General features: G+C 37.8%; 3 protein-coding genes, 4 long non-coding RNA genes and 1 pseudogene across 10 annotated transcripts in view; 5 read left to right on the top strand and 3 right to left on the bottom strand.

The window, feature by feature from the left end:
* LOC124384694 overlaps positions 1–15,672 on the top strand; it is a 33,750-nt gene extending 18,078 nt beyond the window's left edge. Inside the window, exon 4 of the long non-coding RNA XR_006925484.1 lies at positions 15,647–15,672. This is a non-coding gene — a long non-coding RNA (uncharacterized LOC124384694). The remainder of the gene's footprint in view (positions 1–15,646) is intronic.
* The window catches only part of LOC124384578 (zinc finger protein 850-like), a 1,373,244-nt gene that overhangs the window by 472,612 nt on the left and 879,411 nt on the right, over positions 1–21,221 (top strand). The gene's annotated exons all lie outside the window — the stretch shown is intronic.
* The window catches only part of LOC124384668, a 920,651-nt pseudogene that overhangs the window by 29,821 nt on the left and 869,609 nt on the right, over positions 1–21,221 (bottom strand).
* The window catches only part of LOC124384657 (leucine-rich repeat flightless-interacting protein 1-like), a 794,289-nt gene that overhangs the window by 581,820 nt on the left and 191,248 nt on the right, over positions 1–21,221 (bottom strand). The window lies entirely within an intron of this gene.
* Positions 9,021–12,147, bottom strand: LOC124384620 (RING finger protein 225-like). Its single transcript, XM_046847627.1, has 2 exons — positions 12,129–12,147; positions 9,021–9,714 (listed from the first exon to the last, which is right to left on the bottom strand). Exon 2 carries the CDS (start codon positions 9,699–9,701, stop codon positions 9,039–9,041), a length of 663 nt encoding a protein of 220 aa, XP_046703583.1. The 5' UTR covers positions 9,702–9,714; positions 12,129–12,147; the 3' UTR covers positions 9,021–9,038.
* On the top strand, positions 12,418–13,835 carry LOC124384710. Of its 4 annotated transcripts, none has more exons than XR_006925509.1 (5): positions 12,418–12,453; positions 12,838–12,959; positions 13,062–13,165; positions 13,250–13,403; positions 13,569–13,816. It is a non-coding gene; the product is annotated as an uncharacterized LOC124384710 (long non-coding RNA). The 4 variants fall into 4 exon arrangements; XR_006925510.1 differs by lacking the exon at positions 12,418–12,453 and adding an exon at positions 12,617–12,714 and having other exon boundaries at positions 13,569–13,835; XR_006925507.1 differs by lacking the exon at positions 12,418–12,453 and having other exon boundaries at positions 12,728–12,959; positions 13,569–13,834.
* LOC124384798 lies at positions 14,675–15,076 on the top strand. Its single transcript, XR_006925613.1, has 3 exons — positions 14,675–14,748; positions 14,864–14,901; positions 15,020–15,076. It is a non-coding gene; the product is annotated as an uncharacterized LOC124384798 (long non-coding RNA).
* Positions 16,082–17,238, top strand: LOC124384783. The gene is made up of 4 exons (XR_006925598.1): positions 16,082–16,195; positions 16,572–16,629; positions 16,738–16,824; positions 17,128–17,238. It is a non-coding gene; the product is annotated as an uncharacterized LOC124384783 (long non-coding RNA).

Below are 21,221 nucleotides of genomic sequence, written 5' to 3'. Positions count from 1 at the left end.
TTGTCTGGTTAAATACGATAACGATCGAGACTCCGGCATGCTAAATAGTTACGCGGCCCCTCGCGGTCGGCGTCCAACTTCTTAGAGGGACAAGTGTTTGGACTCTGGGTGTGGTGGTTCTTCTCAGTCTCACGCTCTGTATGAGATTAAAGTGTTGATGGAGCTGTAACACAACAGAGACACTGCTCTTACACACTGCTGTTAGTCTTTATGCCGACACCAGCAAAATTACCCCCTGATGCTGACTGAAATCCCCTCATATGACCAAACCCACACTTTATATTAATAGATTTCACTTTATAGCTGTTAAAAAGTTTGCCATCAAGATTCTCTTTTGCCAAATTTGCCGCCTCTTGAGATTTAAATTGGACACATTTATACCCTTTTGTCTCCGTCTTGTAACGGACAACCTTCAGAAGAGACGTCGTGTCAACACATAATTCATATTAAACAGATCTGATACAGGACCCCCCTGGTCTAAAGGGTCTACTATATTCTACTGCTACTTACACACTTAGCAGCTACCTGATGTTCAATAGTAGAAAAATGTTTAATAGAGCGACTGTACGACTGCTGGAACAGTGACTTTCCAAACTTTATGGGATTTTATTCTCTTTGAAACACTGAGTTTATTATTTATTTTTAGAGCTGCAACAACTAATCTAATCAATAATGAAATTGGTTGTGAGTGAATGCTGTGATCCTCATCATGTGAAAATGGTGTAGTTTAATGAAGTGTTATTGTGTAAACTGTTTGTTTGTAACCGGGACTCTGGATCTGTTCTGTCGTGACTCATGAGCATCAGGTTGCAATCGACTCGATCACATCATCATGATGATTTAATTAAAACGGTGCGAACAAACACTAAATCTAAAAGCAGTAAATAACAGCATTTGTACACTGATGCATATTTTTCCTTTTTTTTATACATTAAGTCTGTTAACTTGCTGCGTTTCTCCGTTTCATTCTCTTTTTATAGCATTTGTCTACAACAGTAACTTATCTGTTCTAAAAAGTGATTTACTGCGGCTTTACTACATTCAAATGCTTGTTTTCAATTTTTATATATTTAATGTATACATATTATTTCATTATTATACAAAATTTATTTATTATATATTCTAGATGTTTATATTTTCACAACTAAACAAAATTACTGTAGTTTTTTAAACAAAAATTATAAAAAAAAGTTATAATATTTTATATAGATTTTTAAGTATGTTTGCCAACTTGCCATCTGTAAAATATAATACAAATGTTGATTTACACAAATTGCTTCATCTTTCATACTTAAATGATTTTGTATGATTAATGATATACAGTTATAATAAACAAAACATCTAATTATAAGTTTGTTTTTTATCCAATTGATCTAAAAAAATCATTAGATTAATTAATTACTAAAATAGCTAGTTGCAATATTTATAATTATTGTAATTACAATTATTATTAATAAACAAATCCCCCATAAAAGCCTCAAACAGGTGGAAAGGTGATCAGGAGCATCAGTACCGAGTGAAGAGAAGAAAAGTGATCTGTTCATCATTTATTGTCTAATCCTGATCATTAACATCAAATTCATGGACTTGCAGGAAAAAGCTGATAAATCTGACTAACAATAAAGAATAAAAGAGCGACAATATTTCCAGAAATGTTGCAGTGAGCAGAAATGGAGCTTTCGGCTAATAGTGTAGGAGAACATCATTATTAGCCTCATGCTAGCCGGGTTCGCTAGCGCTGTTTTTGTGTTAACTAGTTTCTTGGAATATTTGACACAAATTGACCAAAAGACGAATACATTCAATTATTCTTTATTACAATTTATTATAATTTATTTATAGCTCACTAAATGTAGAATATTTAACCTGCGGATGAAACCTATTGAAGCTAAGATTAGTTAGCCGGCTAGTTAGCCTAGCTCAGTGGTTCTTAAAGTGTGAGTCTCGGTGTTGAAAAGAGAATTAAACCCATAAAGACTAGAAAGTCACCGTTACAGGGTCTTACAGTCGCTCCATCCCGGCAGAGGGTCTTCATCCTCCACCTGGAACACGGAGTTTCTCCCGGAGCTCATTACTGATGATGCAGAGTAGTGATGAGTCGGTTATGAACGATTCCTTGATTCTGAACGAGTCTTTAATGTGACTCAGAAGAACGATTCGTCTCTAAGAGTGATATTTTCTACTGGACGCGCGTTCGTTCATTTTCATAAATGAGATTCAAAGAACCGAGTCACTAAAATGATCCGATCTTCCCATCACTTTTACAGCAAAGGCGTGTTGATACTAGAAGCTCCGCCTCTCTGGTTGCGTCCGCATCCGTGATTGGTGCAGCAATTTTCCATTACACACTAATCAATAGAAACCAAAACAGAACTACAGTGGTACTTTGACCTACGAGTGCATTATTGCACGAGTTTTCCGAGGTACGAGCGGTCACTCGGTCGATTTCTTGCTTTGTTACGCGAGCAAAAAATTGAGGTACGAGCTCGAAACGCCGCTGCTAGATGGCGAAACAAAGTGAGAAAGCGAAGATTGTGACTAAAATTAAGATAAGCAAAGAAGAAAAAGTAAAAAATTAAAAGTTTAGGGATACGTAGTGTACAAGAGTGATAGAGAGAGTAGCAAAAAATTGAGTTTTCCATCCTCCGCCGCTTATCACCCCCCGCACCACTCCGCGGGCATTTTCTTTAGCTAAGGTCGTCTCATCTCCAAGGAAAATACACTGAATAAAACCTTATTATATCTTTACATACTCTTTCTATTATGTTTTTATACAAGATTTGTTATTTAGAAATGTATTTTCCTAATTTAATAAAATGAAACATAAAAACGGGGGGTCATTTTGAGGGTTGGAAAAGGTTTAATGCCATTTTAAGTGTTTTCAATGGGAAAAATTGATTTGATGTGCGAGCAATTTGAGATAGGAGCTCATCCACGGAACGATAAAACTCTTAGGTCAAGGTACCACTGTACACGCCACAAAGCCATGCCCCGTTTCCATGAAAACCAGTACACAAACAACCTCTTTTCTGGCGACCGGACAATCAAGACTGCTTGTGGATAATTTTTGAAATATTTAATAAAACACACTTTATATAAAAAAAGACAAGTAAGTTTCTATTACTGATTTTACTTTATTTATGCTGATTATTTTCCTGTAATATCACATTCCCAATGTATTATCTATACTGTAGAATTGTCTGTCATGTAATTTGATCACATTTGATCCATGTAAATCTCTGTAAACAAAATCAACAAGTGATAAACTGCACAGGAAAATCTAGTGTTCTATCTAAATCTTTTCTTTTCCACAAAAATGCTTTAAATGCTTTATGTATTAAAAACCAGCTTCTGCCTTCAGTGTGTAAGAGAGTAAAAGCACATTATTACTGCATGATACAATTCTGTCAAATCAATTTGATCTCAGCATAAATCACCAATGTAAACATTCTAATGAACCTACATGTGTCAGGTAGGTACATGTGTGATAACAGTCAGGAGTTTGAGTCTGGAAAAACTGTGTGCTTGTGTGTCAGTTGTCAAATCTCCTCTCCCAGGAAATCAAACCCAGACCATCCTGAGAGCAAAGAGAGCTGCATCAGACATGCCCCCACCCAGTGCTGCTAAAAAGCCTGCTCGATGCTGCAGCTCACAAACACACAAAACAATCCCTCATCACTAGTGCATTAAAAACACTGCAGGATTCCTGTGATGAGGTTTTATCTCCAAACTGGATTGATGCACTACTTGAGAAGATCAAGGCGGAGAAACAGTCTATGGGACATGAACTCCTGCAGTCTCTCTGTAGGGTTTATGTGGGATTGTGTCAACAGTGAGGAGACTCTCATAAAGCACATGCCCTCGCCTACAGACTTCTTAAAGAAGGTGAGATTATATTGACATTTCATTATATATTTACTAAAAATGATCCGGACAGTGATATAAAGAAGCCAATTGTGTTCTGTTTTGGTTTTGTGTTTCTTCCTATAAAGTGTATTTTAAATCTGTGGTATCGTTTTGTTTCCTTCACAGACTCTTCTGAAGCCCCAAAACTGATAATGGTCATGGTGACAGCATGGCCAAGTGTTTTCTCCTGTAACAGCCCTTTATGCAGAGGCGTTCACATCGTGTGCAGAATGAAGGCATACGGAAAGATTTATTATTTGCTCAGCAAATCTCTGCACTGGGATACGGTAAGTAGCTGATTCTCATCACAACAGTCATCAGAACAGTCATTAAACATCGTTTTTCAACTGGAATTTTCATGTGTTTTACTGCACACTTAATCTACTTTTAATGTCCAATGTCCATGTGATCTATGGTGCACATTCATTATACATTCATGTTAAATTTAATTGATATATCATTTTTTTCTTAAAAAATTGTTTTAATTGTGTTACTGTCTGATACATAAACCCTTTAGTAACGTGTGGTCTTTTGCATGTGTATTTAAAATCTTGGGGTCATTTGGAGGTCATTTTCTAGGACTCCTCCTTACATAAGAGTAATAAATGGAGGTTATAAAAAGAGCAGAATGCACAGTTAGAGCTCTACCTCAGTATTTCAATCATCTGCACTTGTGATTGGTTGTGATCTTTCAGTTATGATCATATTATTGTAAACATTGTTTCATTGATCTGGTTTTAAATAAAAGATGTATTTTTTGCTAGGAGCCTCCTGGAGACACCTACAGAGCCATCACCAGCACACTGAAGGCTCTTCTGAAAGACAAAAGTCTGACTTTCCAGAAGAGCAGTTGGTATGGTGATGATCTCTGTCCTGCTGCTTGGGACTACGTATTCAGCCTGGACCTTCTCTGTGCACAACTGGGCTGGATTTGGACCGACTCCCATGTTATACGGTACTGAATGTGAAACTGCTTCAACATGTTTATTTCTCATCTTTCTAGTTTATTAAACATTAGATAAATTGCAACCTGGCAAATGTGAGACTCATATGAGACAGTGTGTGTCCCAAATACTGCAAATTTTCCATTCTTGTTGCATAAATGTACAATTGATGATATTCTATTACTCCCACAAAAACACTTAATATGTCCAATGTTTTATTTATCAGAAACAGTGTGTGGCTCATCTTGAACACTTCGCTGAAACAAACACAAACAGAGGAAACAAAGTACAGAAACGTCTCTGTAGCAGCAATTTTCAGGCTACTTGGTGAGTTTCCTGTGAATCCTGTTTTAGAGCATTATCTCACATTATTTCTGGATTCTTCTGTTTTCACTCATGTTCTTTATCTCAAACAGGGCGACTTGGCCAAAATGGCCTTAAGGAGAACGTGGCAGCATCAGTGGAGGATCTAACAAAAAGCATAACTGAGTTCAGGGGACAAAATGGTATCGTTTGCAGGCTTTAGTAATACGTTCCTTAATGGTTCTGTTTGTTCTCTCTACCACTCCAACTGACTGTGGGTGATATGGAATATTAAAATACTAAGCTTTTAGCCAAAAGTTGTGTTAACTTCTAAGCAAAAGGTGTACCGTTATCACTTTTATTCACACTAGGAATACCAAACCTAGAGATGATCTCTTTTGTTAATATTTTGACAACCGTTTTAGCGTTCTCTGTCGCACATGCAAATGCTTCTGACCACTTACTGAATCTGTCAACTATAACCAACAGATATCTCAAATTTCCTACAGGTGGCATATGTGTAACTATGGCCACTTTGGCAGGGAGTTGAACAGCTTTTAAAAAGTCGCCTATGAGATAAAAATGTGCTATGGGCTTTCCATCAGCTGTTTTAAAGTCTTTTTGCTTCCATGTTTCGGCAAAATCATGCACAACACCATAAGCATACTTAGAATCAGTGTATATAGTCACTACTTTACCTTCAGACAACTGACATGTCTTGTAAGTGCCACCAACTCTGCAGCTTGCTGATGTGTATGGTAATGATTTAGCTTCAACTATTACATCAGGTAATCTTACAACCACATATCCACATAAATACACATCATCAGAAGGTTTTGAACATGAACATCTACATATAGACAATCCCCCTCTTCCAGGGCCGTATCTTAAAGATCGGGCCTACAAGAGGTCTCTTGTTCAATGTGTTTAAGGAAATCATGTGTGTCGTCAAACCATCTAAGTCAATATCGTCTAGCAGATCACGCAGAGCTACTACAGCTGAATGCGGCTGAGAAGAGGCTTAATAGTTACGTTTTCCGTCGCCAAGAGCGTGGTCTCATAACCAGATCTACGTTGTGCTGTCATATGTTGTGTAAAATAGCGGTTACCTGATCTGAGGTGTACAGTATCAAAGGATGTGACAGCACCGTTTTCTCAGCATCCCGGACCATCAGAGCCGCAGCAGCCACTGCACGCAAGCACGAGGGCAACCCTTGTGCTATGTTGTCTAAAGATTTGGAAAGATACGCAACAGGGCGATATCTGTCACCGTGTTCCTGGGCTAGGATCCCCGCAACCGTACTAATACGTTCGTGCACATAGAGGTGAAAAGGCTTAGCATTATTCGGAAGACCTAGAGCTGGAGCAGACTGTATAGCCTTCTTGAGGGCAGCAAAACTGTCAGTCATTTCATGACTCCACAGAATGAGATGTGATAGAGGAGCTTTGTGATCAATAGCACTACGCAAAACTTTATCATGCTGTGCGCAGTCAGGGATCCATGCTCGGCAGTAGTTCACCAGTCCCAAGAAGCTCTGCATCTGTTTCACAGTCTGAGGTCTTGAAAACCTAGTCACAAGCTGCACTCGGTCCTGCGATATCTTACGTTGGCCTTCTGAGATCACATGGCCCAGATATGAGACCATTCTCTTCACCCACTGTAGTTTCTGGTGTGAAGCTTTAAATCCAGCCTGAGCCAGGACATTGCAGACAATCACTGATGCTGTGTAGCAGTCCTGCTCAGTCAGTCATGTGATGAGGATGTCATCTGCGTATTGAAGGATCCAGGTTGTTTCTGGAAGGTGGATATCAGCCAAAGTTCTGTGCACTACAGCGGAGAATACGGCTGGCGAGTCAACAAAACCCTGAGGAAGACGTGTCCAGGTGAATTGACGTCCCCTATAGGTAAACGCAAAAAGCGTCTGCGTCTCTGAGGCCAAAGGGACACTGAAAAAAGCAGAACAAAGATCAATCAAAGTAAAAAATCTGTGAGTCTCTGGTATAGAGTTAACAATGGTAGCTACATCGGGCACCAAAGGAGCTAACGGAATAACTAATTTATTAATCTCACGTAAATCTTGTGTGAGCCTCCAGCATTTTTTATCTGCCTTCAAGACGAGATTAATCGGTGTGTTATACGGTGAATGTGTCTCGATCAAAACACCTTGTGACAATAAATCGTCAATAACTGGAGCAATGCCAACATTCTTCTCTTTCGACAATGGATATTGTTTAACAAAAATCGGATGGTGTGTTTTCATGAGTGCATGATACGGTTTTACCTGGATTAAACCTGCCTCATCTTTGTGAGAGGCCCATAATTTAGGGTTAACTTCACCTAAATTTGGTTCATCAGGCAGGACCTCTGTGGCTCAGTTGATAGCATAAGGACAGAAGAAAAAGACAGGGAGACATTGGTTTCAAAAAACAGAATTTCCATTCTCATTTTGTGCATCATATCTCTTCCTAAAAGGTTTAAAGGCGAGTTTGGAATTATTGTAAAGCTATGATAAAAATTGTACCAGTCGGTGTCACTACAGGCAAAAGGTGAGTTACAGGACATGAAATTGGAAATCTATCTATTCCCTAATAGATGAACTTCCCCTTTTTTCTAGGACCTCCTCCTTGAGTTTTGTGCTGAGGCTGAAATGCACCACTTCCTGTTGCAGTGCAGAGCATAACGGATTAACTTAACCTGGAGCATAGCAGAAACCTCAAGCAGCATCTAAATCTCTAGGAAAAAGTATCTAGATGTAATACAATTTTACTCCATAATGCCAAATGATCTAAATAAGGATTAGTTCAATAACCAGCACAATTCCTATACATCCAATCTTTACACAGAACAAAGAACAGACACACAACACTTAATACATAGACAATACACACAACACATAACACTTAGACAATACAGCTGCGCAAGGCACCAGGGGGATCGCAGTCTTCAAACAAAAAGAGTAATCCAGTCTCTCCAATTGGATCACAAATTTTGTAAGTTAGGAGAAAAAAAATCGACTATAAAGCCAAAACAAGATTGAAGTCTTTTCAAAATGTCTGTTTTTCTTTAGTTCCTTTTCTCTCACTTTTTTTTTTTTTTTTTTTAAACAATTAATTTTTCATAAATCTATTTTTTCGGGCATATAAAAATTATCATGGATTCTTTTGGATACTTCAGACAATATCGCCTGTACTAGACAGACCGTAAAAAACGTCATCTAATCTTGCATCTTACATCTAAGGTGAGGAAACCAATGTCGTGACAAAATCATCCCTCCAAAGGAAATTATCATTAATTCAACAATTAATGCATAACCAAGACACAAACACATATGCAGCCCTATTGGCTGGCATACGGGACAATCCCCGCAAACAAGGAAGTATCTTAAAACTTACCTTGATGCGTGATTTCCCTTTGGATATTGCTGAAAGTATCTCGCTTCTGACACCAAAACTGTTAGATTTTTATCATGCCCAAACGAAACTTAATTCTTGGAGAGGTTTTCCATATGACCTGCTATGCCCGTGGTGCCTTTCTGATATCAGGGAAGAAGAACTACACGGCACACAGCAAATGCTTCCTCTTCTGGTTTATTGCAGGCAGCAGAACGTGTATATACACACAGGGAAGAGAAAAGGCTGAACGAAAGTTGTTTCCTGTTTAGACAAGAGGATATACTAGCCGGAGATGTGTGAGCCAGATTAGACTCCCTGTTTACCTTACAGACTAACATCGTAAATATTCTATAGACACTGAACAGACAAAGGAATGTGTGTGTGTGAAACTGTGTGAGAAACATCTTAACACTAACAAGTCAAGTCAAGTTTTTTTCTATAGCGCTTTTCACAGCAGACATTGTCTCAAAGCAGCTTTACACAAATCAACAGTCAAGGTAAATCGTGTGCATGTAAGCCAATCTCTGGCTTTAAATTGTGTAAGTGAAAAACTAAGAAAAGGAGGCAGAAACCGATGATAAGGAATGCTATCTCCATGATCAGGATGAAGCGGGGGCAGACACCGCTGGGTGGATACTGTTCCAGCTCAGTGTTGACTTGCTCCCCGAGGTCCAGGCTGCGGTGCTGACGGTTCGGGGAAGGTGGGACAGAGCTGGGGATGCCCTTCAACTGCAGCTTGCCTCTGTTGCGGTTGAAGTGGATGCTGTAGACACGCTGCATGGCCTCGGGGAGGCAGGACAGCACCACGCTGTCTGTCGCCAGTTTAGGGAGGCCCAGGGTGGGCACAGGGGTGTACGCTCTGCACAGAGGGCACTGCAGGCTGTCGGGCTGAGAGGATTTTATGTTGATGCGTGCGAGGCACTCCAGGCAGAAGGTGTGGCCACATTGCAGCACTTTGGGTGTGTTGAAGACGTTGTTGAACTGACTGAAACACACGGCACACTCCAGGTCTGGGAGGTCATCATTACAGAAAACCTGGGCTTCAGAGACCTCCATGGTGCAAGACGTGGTGGTGGTGCAGGGTGTTGTGCATGGTGCTGTAGAAGGCGCTGTGGGCTCCGTGGGGCTGTCAGGGGCATAAGGAGAGCGATCCATGTCTGTTCGAGAGCTGAAAATCAAACACACACACACACACACACACCACAATCTGGTTTATTTGCTTTACAAACACGATTTATTAAATACAGCACCAGTATGTGAGTTTCACATGTGTCCGATTCTTAACCAGCAAAAAGCCTTTCCTACTGTTAATGATACATTTGTTTTGAAATGCAACAACACAGAGTCATGCAAAGCAGCAGAGAGAGAGCAGGCTGGAGCTGTGTGCATGTACCACATGTGTGTCATTCACAGTGTCTGACCAGGGGTGCAAATATGGGGTATGCAGTAATATGCAGTGCACAGTGGCACCACACCTGGTGGGAGGTAGAGTTACAGTTAGGGTTAGGGTTAGGGGGGCATTGCATGTAGGGAATTTAAATAAATAAACATGTCCCTTTCCACAAATAGCTGCTTAAAGTGAAATGCGTAATTAACTGCCAAATATTTACCGTCTTCAAGTACCACATTTTTCTCTGAATGTATTCTAGACAAATATATCAACAATGAATTATAAGTACTAAATGTGCACATGCAATTATTATACAGCCATGGTGTGAGATTGTGGAATACTGTCTATGATTGAGTCTGTAATTTCTCGACAAAAGTGTTTTTAAAACTAAACCAATATAAAAACATTTATTCAGCTCATAAATCCTATAAAACATGCAGCATTAAACATGAACTTCCAGCAGATGAACATCTCATAATACTGTCTGGAAGTGAGAAATGTACAGGTTGTTTTTACTCCATACATACTGTATTTATACCAAGAGATCTTTACAATTGACACGATCATTGTAGAGGAAAAAGTTCACTCAATTAATTTAATTATATTTTATATATACAGTGGAACCCGGTTATCTCGCCCTCGGTTACCTCGACAACCCTATTAAGTCGACGTTTTTGAAGTGGAACCGCCAAATTCTCGCTTTTTCTACGCATTTTTCATCAGTTATGTCGATCGGCACTGTGCAGACGCTGTTTTTTTTGAGTGATCTGTGTGTTTATAATGTTGGAGAATATAATAAAGGTTTGGATGGAGAATGGACGGTGGTTTGTATTGTATACTGGTGAATTTCTGCTGTTAGTAAGTGCACATATGCATTTTTTTGTTAAATGTTATGCGAAGAACGGGAACGCGGCGCTCCAGGCTTCAACTGCTTACCGTCGCTCCTTATCGAGAGCCGTGCTCTTACGGAGCGCGGCGAGCAGGGTAAGGAGCACGGTTCTCTCGGTAAGAAGTTGAAGGCGGGAGCTTCAGAGAAAGCGGCCGAGAAAGCACCTGCCACGCCCCTTTCGGCCGTTCACGTTTGAGACTTTTCTGTCCTCGCTTTTGGTTTCCGGTTCGTTTTGGATCTTCCGGGTTTTTCCGGCTTCCTTCACAAACTCTCTCTCTCTCACACACACACACACACACCACAATCTGGTTTATTTGCTTTACAAACCGATTTATTAAATACAGCACCAGTATGTGAGTTTCACATGTGTCCGATTCTTAACCAGCAAAAAGCCTTTCCTACTGTTAATGATACATTTGTTTTGAAATGCAACAACACAGAGTCATGCAAAGCAGCAGAGAGAGAGCAGGCTGGAGCTGTGTGCATGTACCACATGTGTGTCATTCACAGTGTCTGACCAGGGGTGCAAATATGGGGTATGCAGTAATATGCAGTGCACAGTGGCACCACACCTGGTGGGAGGTAGAGTTACAGTTAGGGTTAGGGTTAGGGGGCATTGCATGTAGGAATTTAAATAAATAAACATGTCCCTCTCCACAAATAGCTGCTTAAAGTGAAATGCGTAATTAACTGCCAAATATTTACCGTCTTCAAGTACCACATTTTTCTCTGAATGTATTCTAGACAAATATATCATCAATGAATTATAAGTACTAAATGTGCACATGCAATTATTATACAGCCATGGTGTGAGATTGTGGAATACTGTCTATGATTGAGTCTGTAATTTCTCGACAGAAGTGTTTTTAAAACTAAACCAATATAAAAACATTTATTCAGCTCATAAATCCTATAAAACATGCAGCATTAAACATGAACTTCCAGCAGATGAACATCTCATAATACTGTCTGGAAGTGAGAAATGTACAGGTTGTTTTTACTCCATACATACTGTATTTATACCAAGAGATCTTTACAATTGACACGATCATTGTAGAGGGAAAAAGTTCACTCAATTAATTTTATTATATTTTATATATATATATATATATATATATATATATATATATATATATATATATATATATATTAACTGGTTATTTTATGCATCCCGCAATGCATCACGGGAAGAAATACTTCCGCAAAAGTCTTCAAAAGTATAAAAAAATCTTTCCTATAAGAAAATGACAGTATAAATAATAGAAACATGTTGAATAGAAAATAGTTTGATGGAGAAACTTACAGATGAAACACGATGAATCTCTGGATTCCGCTTCACATCAGCGTTATTTAGCCACGCCCACATCGCCTGTGACGTAACAACCCTTTTCCTCGTTTTAAACCTATAGATGTTACAGGTGTATAATTTACCCTGTTCAATTTACATGTCCTGTTTCAACTCATACAAAACTGTTGATTTGTCATGTTTATACTCATATCTGTGTTTAAAAATGTAGTTACCTGATCAAAATGGGTGCTTCTCTTAAATGCCTTGATAATAGAAGCTGATGTCACTTCCTGTCCTGATTCCTCCTCTTCTCTTTCTTTATTGTAATCTCATTGAAGTGGTGGGTTTCTCCTACATTTATGAAAAGTTAATTTATTTCGATATGAATTTCTTATATATTATATAATATATATATTTTTTTTTAAGAGACAGAAATGTAAAACAGGGTAGTGTAGAAAAATATGACGTTGTGGCGCCCCCTAACGGTAGCAGCTGAAAGAAGAAGACTTTTATATTTATTTTTTTCACTCAAATCTTTGTGTGATGTTACTTTATCTATCTGTGTGATTATTCTACACTTTTTGGGTGTATTTTTATGAATGTGAGAACACATGGTGATAAGTCTACTACACATTTATTTTTATAGAGAACAATAAGTGAAATATCACCACAGAGGCTGCTGATTTGTTCTGTGTTCATCAGAAAAAACATTAAATACTTCCAGTGAACTGCAGTCTGCTGTCCCGTGTACCGGTGGACAGCGAGAGGTCCAACCTGGAGGACAGAGTGATGGAGTTGGAGGAACGGCTCAGTGAGACACACAGAGAGTGTGTGATCAACACCAAGGTGAGAAACTTAATCCTGGTGTAAATGATTGTACAGCCGAATGAAGAGTCTCATTGTGGATGTGAACATTAATGACTGAATCCGTGATCCTCTTCCTCATAGCAGTGTTTTAGGAGTGTGAGCAGGAGTGAGAGACTCACAGTGTCCTGAAGTACCAGTACAATCATCTGAGGGAAACTGTAACCTACAGCAAGGAGTCACTACAGGTATCAAGTGTTTAAATGTCTGTGTAGACGTCAATTAAACCAACAAGCTTTTTCTTGTAAAACTTCCAGGTCTTCTGGATGAAGCTGAGAAGAAACACGAGCAGGTGCTGGAGTCCAGTGTTCAGCTACAGAAAGAGATCTACAAACTGGTATCAGACATGGACTTACTGTAGCCTCAGCTGAGCTGAAAGAGGAAGAGCTTCTTCAGACTAACAGGAAGTGCAGCAGGTTAATGGCAGTAAGTGGGAAACTCCTTGCATTAAGCAGTACATGATGAGTTCCTCCACATGCTGTATGAACTTGAAGAGAAGAAAAGTTGTATTTCTAGTTGAAGATGCTGAGTTTCTTGTTGATTGAATGGATGTAAAGTTTAAAGCTCTTCTGTTCCATGGTTGTGTTTTAGGAGTGGGAACAGTACCAGGATGTTTACTGTACCATGAAGGTGAAGTACGACGGAATGAAAGAATCCGTGAAACATTTGTAGATTTTCATCACAGACTTGTACAGAGCATGTAGCGCCATCACTTGGCCTGAAAAGCAGCCTAGTGGTCACGTGGTCGGTTATGGCGCTCAATAAGTTCCTGATGTGGTTTCTGTTTGTATTTTTTTCCTCCGCAGCGAATTAATGAATTTATTTGTGAATTTGTTTGCATTATTTCAGTGTAAACAAGAAGAAAAGAAAATGCCTTTTTTCTGTAAAGTTTAAATAACATTGGATTTTTTTCTTTCTTAAATTTCAGCAGTTTTTATTTCTTCTCATTTCATTAATTTTTTCTTTGCATGTGAATGTGAATGAAAATAAATCTCTTGTTACTGTGTGATGTAATATTTTGCTGGAAATTGCAATAATAAAGTACTTAAAATGTATGCATTGTTTTCTTAATGTACTTATTTAACTTTAACACTTATTTTATCAAAAGTCTCTTTTCATTATATGGGACATTTAGAAGCTGGATCCTTCAGCAACAATTCAAAGTCCATCTCCTTCATCCAGTCCTTCATCTGCATCCAGTCCTGCTGTTTCTTCCAGTTCTGCTCCTTTAATCATTTCTTCCTGTTTTAAGTCATTCAGAGACGTCTTAATATGTTACAGTTTATAAATATTGTTTGCTAATATTATATAGTTGTGTTATAATTCTACATTTGTGGATTTAATATTTTTATCTATTGTTTATTATTAGGTTGTTTTTTTTTTAACCCACTTTGGAACTTTTTATTCATAAATGTTTATATTTATTGTTAAATCCCCCTTACTAATATATACATCATTTGGAAATTGTATTTGGATCTTTGTGTGTTTGCATTATTATACTTCATCATGTGACATTTTTGTAGCATTTTCAGTCATTAAAAATAAAATGTTTTATTGTTTATAGAACAGTGACTCGTGAATTATTCTGTGAACCTGCTGAACCTAATAACATTATTATTATTATTATTATTATTATTATTATTATTATTATTATTATTATTATTATTAAGTAGAATAAAATAAACATTAATACAGAAATGGAAAAGGCGAGCATAAGCCAGCAGGAGCTTCAGGCCATTAAGAGCCTTATGCTACTCAGCAACACTCACAAGTATGTTTTTTGCTCTTTATAATTTATTCCAATCATTGCAGTGATACTATATAATATGTAATATAATAATATATTATATAATGTTTTATCTAAATGTTTCTTTTCCCTTCCACAGAAATGCCAGTGTTGAAAACCAGCTTCTGGCACTTAAAGGTGTGTAAGAAAGTACAAGTTGATTATTACTGCATGATTCAGTTCTATTAAAATAAACATATAATGTGATAATGTGATCTGAGCACCTTTTCATTTCATTTTGTAAATTATTTTACAGAAGTGAACACCAGACAAAATCTGGAAATCCGAGGCCTGAAATACAAAATCAGCAGCATGGAGAAAAGCTTTCGCTTAATGGAGGTACTTTCTTTCCATTTTTAAATGCAGACATTATTGAACTTTTAGTGAGAAATGTGACTAATAAAACTAAATCTGTTTTTTGTTTTCGATCCTCAACAGGAAAAACTTTACAAAGTGGAGAACAAGTTGAACAAAGGTAACAGTAAAATCTCTAATACTAAGTTTCTATGCATTTTGATGTGTTCTGTATTTGCATTGAATATGGAATAAATTAACACAAATAATTAATAATACAATTATTAAAAATAATAATAATAAAAAATAAACAAGCAGGAAGCTGATAAACGTATTTAAATGTGACATGTTGTAATCTAATTTTAGTGGATAAACAGTTTAATCTTAGCATGTGCTAAACCTAGTATGTACATTATCACCAAAAGTATTGGAACATTAATGGAAAAAGTGTTGACAAGGCAAATTCTTCACCGTCTTAATGAACCTAAATGTGTAACAGTCATTTTTTAAGATCTAGGAAGAAATATTGTAAGTCTCTCTGGATAAGGGCGTGTGACAAATGATATAAATTTATTTTATATTCATACAGACCCAAAGCCCACAGCAAAGAGAACTTCCTGTTCTGAGAGATGAAGAGAAACACATCATTTCTGAGTTTTGTGTAAACGAGGTCAGTTCTTATCTTCTGTTTTATTTAGTGTGCATGCGATTTAAACACTTTATTCTTTAGCTGTGGATTTGAGTTTCTCATTTTTTAAAGTTGATCCATAATTCACTGGTCCTGATGTTCTTAAACTGAACAGTAGATATGATTTATCATGTCAAATTTTGTACATTTTATACAATATCTAATAGTTTTCCTAAACCCAGTCTACAGTCAAGTCTTAACTTCCTAATATTTGTTTTAAATACATGATTTAAATACATGTTTATTCACTTGGAAGCTTAAAAATTTCCTCCATCTCATGTAGTCCTTAGCAGAGACGTTTCTGTCTGTGATTTTGGAGAAGATCAAGGTGGAGAGGGTTTATGGGACATGATCTCCTGCAGTCTCTCTGTAGGGTTTATGTAGGCGTGTGTCAACAGAGAGGAGACTCTCACAAAGCACATGCTCTCGCCTACAGACTCCTTAAAGAAGGTGAGATTATACTGATATTTCATTACTTATCTACTAAAAATGATCTGGACACTGATACAGAGAAGACAATTGTGTCTTGTTGTTGGTGATGTACAGTGGATGTAAAAAGTTTACACACCCTTATGAAATGGCAGGTTTTTTAAATATAAAGATCCAGAGACAAAATAAATAATTATTAATTGGTAACTTTTTAAATAAAAACGATCACAGCTTGATTGCATAAGTCTGAAAATCCCCCATAACTAATACTTTGTGGATGCACAATTTGCCTTTATTATGGCATCAAGTCTTTGTGAATAATCTCTATTAACTTCCCACATCTACACTTTGGAATTTTATCTACTCTACTTTGCAAAAATGTTTCTTTAAATTGCAGGTGATCTCCTGTGTATGGCTCATTGTAGGTCATTCCATAGGTTTTGGATTGGGTTGAGGTCTGGGCTCTGGCTGGACCATTCCAGTACTGTGATGATCCTTTTCTAATTTTGATATTTGCTTCTGGTCATTGTGATGTTAAAATGTGAACTCCTCTTTATTTTCAGCTTCTTCACAGAGGACAGAAGCTTCTGCCCAGCTGAAGAAAAGCAGCTCCAAAGCATAGTGCTGCCCCCCACCATACCACCATGTTGGTATGATGTTACTTGGAGGATGCTCTGTATCAGCTTTGCACCAAACATAGCTTTTAGATTTATGGGAAATACGTTTAACCTTTGTCTCGTTGGACCATAACACATTTTCCTACATGGTTGTAGTTAAATTAATGAATCTTTTGTAATCATTTTGATGTGTTTGCATATTCATATTATCTATATTGTTATTTCTGTCTTATATTTAAAAAAACCTGCAATTTTATAAGGTGTGTCAACTTTTTATATCCAATGTATTCCTTTTTATACCATGTATTTATGTTCTATTGTTTTGTTGCTTTGCAGATTTTCTTGAAGCCCCCAAAGTGATTATGGTCATGGTGACAGCATGGCCAAGTTTTTTGTCCCATGAAAGTTCTTTATGCCGAGCAATTCACATAGTGAGCAACCTGAAAGCAAAGGAAAGATATTTCACTTGCTCACCAAGTATCTGCACTGGGATGAGGTAAGAAGCTGATCCTCAGTGTTCCTCTCAGTGTTTTGTCTTTTTTTTTTAACTGGACTTTATCAAGTATTTTACTGCCTCCTAATCTTCCTTTGATTTCCAAGTATCAGTGTAAATTTAGTGGGTATTAAATAATGATGTATTTTCTCCCAGGAGCCTCCGGGAAACATCTACAATGCTATCACCAGCACCCTGAAGTCTTTTCTGGAAGACAGCAGTCTGAGGTTCCTGGAGAACAGCTGGTATGGTTATGATCTCTGCCCTGCTACCTGGAACTACATCTTCAGCCTGGATCTTCTGTGTGCACAACTGGGCTGGACTTGGACCATTACCAATATTATACGGTACTGAATGCAAAACATCTTCAACATATTGTAAAGTTAATATTTAAACAGCCATTTTTATATCTAATTTTTAATACAATAAGATCTCATAGGGAAAAATGTGGTAATTGTTGATATAGTTATGTTTCTGTGAGAAAATGTTTATTGTGCATTTATAAATTAAGTTTCCAGGATCAGTGTTCAGACAGTCAGAGAGAATTCTGTAACTTTAGCTGTAAGTATTTCACCATGGAAGGGTCTCTATTTAGGAAGTGGTAGCTCAGTGGTGAAGGTCAGGGTTCAAGCCCCAGGATCACCAAGTTCCATTCATGGCTGACCCAGTGCTCTGCCCCCGGCTTTCTATCATCACTGGGGTATGTGAAGAAAGAATTTCTCTGTGCTGTAAGGTACATGTGACGAGTAAAAAGCACCTTTAACCTGTGACCCAGTTCTTATTCCTGACTTTTTCCATTAACGGTCAATAATCTAGTGGTCGTTTAAAATATTAAAAAGTTCCCATTCATGTTGCATAAAATCACAAGTGATCATAAAACCACAATGGCTGCTCCATAACCACCACAAAGACCCTCAACATATCCATTTCTCCTCTTTTTTATTTACTAGGAAGGATCTTTGGCTGATCCTGAACACTTGGCTGAGGCAAGCAAGAACAGAGCAAACACCGTTCCGAGACGTCTGTGTAGCAGCAGTTTTCAGGCTACTTGGTAAGTTTACTGTAAATCCTGTTTCAGAGCATCATCTCACATTATTTCTGGATTTTTCAGCTTTTCACTAGTGGTCTTTGTCCTTCTCAAACAGGGCGACTTGGTCAACTAGGACTTAAGGAGAACCTGCTAATGTCATTTGAAAATCTGGCAAAAAGCATAAATCAGTTTGGAATGCAAAACTTCTCAAAAGGTATTTCTAAAGCATCAAATAAAGATGTTTTATCGATCTTTATCTTTATTCTCTGATGTTTAGTTTTGTGCTTCAGCAGATCCTAATTTTGTATTGGATGTTGTGTGCAGGTATGCCATGGGAAGTGCAGCTCTCAGTCATCTATGCCACTCATGATCTGGCACCCAGCAACCCTGAAGCAGCTCTGAAGACATTGGAATCATGGAGGAAAAACAGCACACAGCCCGTTCCCCCAGCCGTCATCAAATGCATTACGCAAATCAGCTTCCTTTGTCATCAGACCAAGTCACAAAACTCTAAGAAACTACTGTAGTGATTATTATAGTGAGCACTGCATCCCCCAGGTCTGTATCCTCAGTCACCAGCTGTTCACACTGTGAATCATGACTGTGCTGCAATGCACAGCTCCAATCATCAAGTTTAGCAGTGACATGACCATCATGAGTCTCATCAACAAGAACGACGAGACGCTTTCAGACAGGAAATGCAGTGGATAATGGACTGGTGCTGACTCAGCAATCTTTGTGTTCAGCTGTGGAGAACCTCATCTGGTCTCACAAAGCCACCAGCATTGTGGATGACCACATACACCCTTTATACATTATTGATTATATCAGTGGCGGGACGTGCATTTGGTACCTGGGCCTTCAGTGGGGACTTACCCGACTTAATCCACCTCTTAATACCACCACTGTCATGTCGCAATTATAGAAACCATCAATACAATACAAAACGCAATAGAACAGAGCATTACACAGAGAGAGAGAGGCATTTCACATATGGAGGTGAAAACCATTTTATTAAAGCAAGAAACCCAGTTAAAACGCCAACCCTCTACACTACAACCGCAAAGGTGTCACCTACATCATCTGGAGCAGTTCAGAATCAATATTTGTCTAATAACATGACAAAAACATAAAAATGTAAATAAAATACAACCTACTCAGCAGAGATGCAGACTCATAATGTGCACCTCCTCCTCACCATCTCCAGCTTTTCTTTAAAATGTATTTTTAAGAATATCCGAAATTAAATCAATTTCTTTTCCTCCATAGGCATTAAAAAGTCTAACTCAGATGTATTCATGTGAACACAGAGCTACACACGTGTTTTGTTAGTTGAACTTGGCTGTAACAGTTTCCCTCTGACCAACCAATCAGAGGACAGAAAAATGCTGACGCATTTTTGGTAGGTAGGTAGGTAGGTAGGTAAGTAGGTAGGTAGGTAGGTAGGTAGGTAAGTAGGTAGGTAGGTAGGTAGGTAGGTAAGTAGGTAGGTAGGTAGGTAGGTAGGTAGGTTGGTTGGTTGGTTGGTAGGTAGATCTTTATTGTCATTGCATAGTACAGGTACACAGCAACGAAATGCAGTTTAGCATCTACCAGAAGTGCAAAATGTAGCAATCGTGAAAATCGTGCAGATAAATACACTGTAAATGTACAGTGAATAAATATAAAGGGTATAGCAGTGCAGAGACGTGTGGACATTGTTAAGAAGTACATGTAAGTGGTTAGTGGCTATGGCATTGAAAAAGGAATGTGCAGAAGTAGAAGGTTATAAGATCACGGCATTTAAGAAATGTGCAAGCTGAATGAACAAGTCAAATATATATATATATATATATATATATATATATATATATATATATATATATATATATATATATATAACATATAGATAGACAATGATTTATACCACATAATCTCATTTGTTCATGGAGATGTTTACTGTCTCTTTTTTTATACACTTTTACATGTTTACACAACATGATCAGCATAAAAACAAATAGTTTCACAATGCAGTTTACTAAAGAATTGTTAATGAGTCGTCATATTTGCTAATAGAGACACACAGAGACTCACTACAAATGCGCCCCCTAGTGTTTCAACAAATCTCCTTCAATACCCAAACCACTATAAACACTCTTAAATGCAAAGTAATAAAAGCTTTAAAACCCTTTGTTGGGACACGAGGTGACCTAAAAACCAAAAAACAACTGTGGTTAAAAAAAACTTGATAAAGATCTCCTGGACAAATCTCACATCAGTAGGACAGAATTTTCCCCAAACCTGAGATCTTTATTTTTGGTCTGTTCTACTGATATTGTACTGAGATCATATTTTCAATCGCACTGAGACATTTAAAATGAAACCAAACATGTAAAGTTAAAATTCATACATTCCTAAATTATAATAAATGCAGTATGCAAGTATAGTAGCTTGAATTCCAGGAACTTCTTAATCATCTTTCCATGACCCGGTCATATCCCCAGGAGGGAAAGAGGGGGCTCAAGGATGGGTGAGTTTAATAACTCAATCCATTCAGTTTTGTTTGATTCATTAATTTCTACTCTGTAGATTCAGTTCAAGTCACTCGGTTCAAAAGAGTTCGGTTCAATAAATTCGTTTAAAAATAATAAGGTCCAGAAGAGTCGGTTCACTGGTTTTGGTTCAATTGAGTCTGAATCGAAAGATTCACTGGAAAATGACTCGATTCCACAGTTCTAACAAAATCTGTAACATAAAACATTCTGTCTCCTTAAAAATATTTCTTTCAGCAGTTTCACTCAAGAAAAAGAAACTTCTGTTCTGTTTGTGCAAAACCAGCAGGTGGTCAGAAAGTTCCTTCTCTGTTCCTGGGTTAGTTTGAGGGGTTCACCTCAGTCAGCTTCGTCTCCGTGGTTTGGCTCGTCATCT

Source organism: Silurus meridionalis, chromosome 4, assembly GCF_014805685.1.
Source record: "Silurus meridionalis isolate SWU-2019-XX chromosome 4, ASM1480568v1, whole genome shotgun sequence".
NCBI classification, from domain to species: domain Eukaryota; kingdom Metazoa; phylum Chordata; class Actinopteri; order Siluriformes; family Siluridae; genus Silurus; species Silurus meridionalis.
The sequence above is the reverse complement of the archived record's forward strand: the minus strand, read 5'-3'. Positions and strand labels throughout refer to the sequence as shown.

Coding starts and splice junctions, on each gene's coding strand:
- LOC124384620 (XM_046847627.1), bottom strand. CDS start 9,701: ATGGATCGCTCTCCTTATGCCCCTGACAGCCCCACGGAGCCCACAGCG.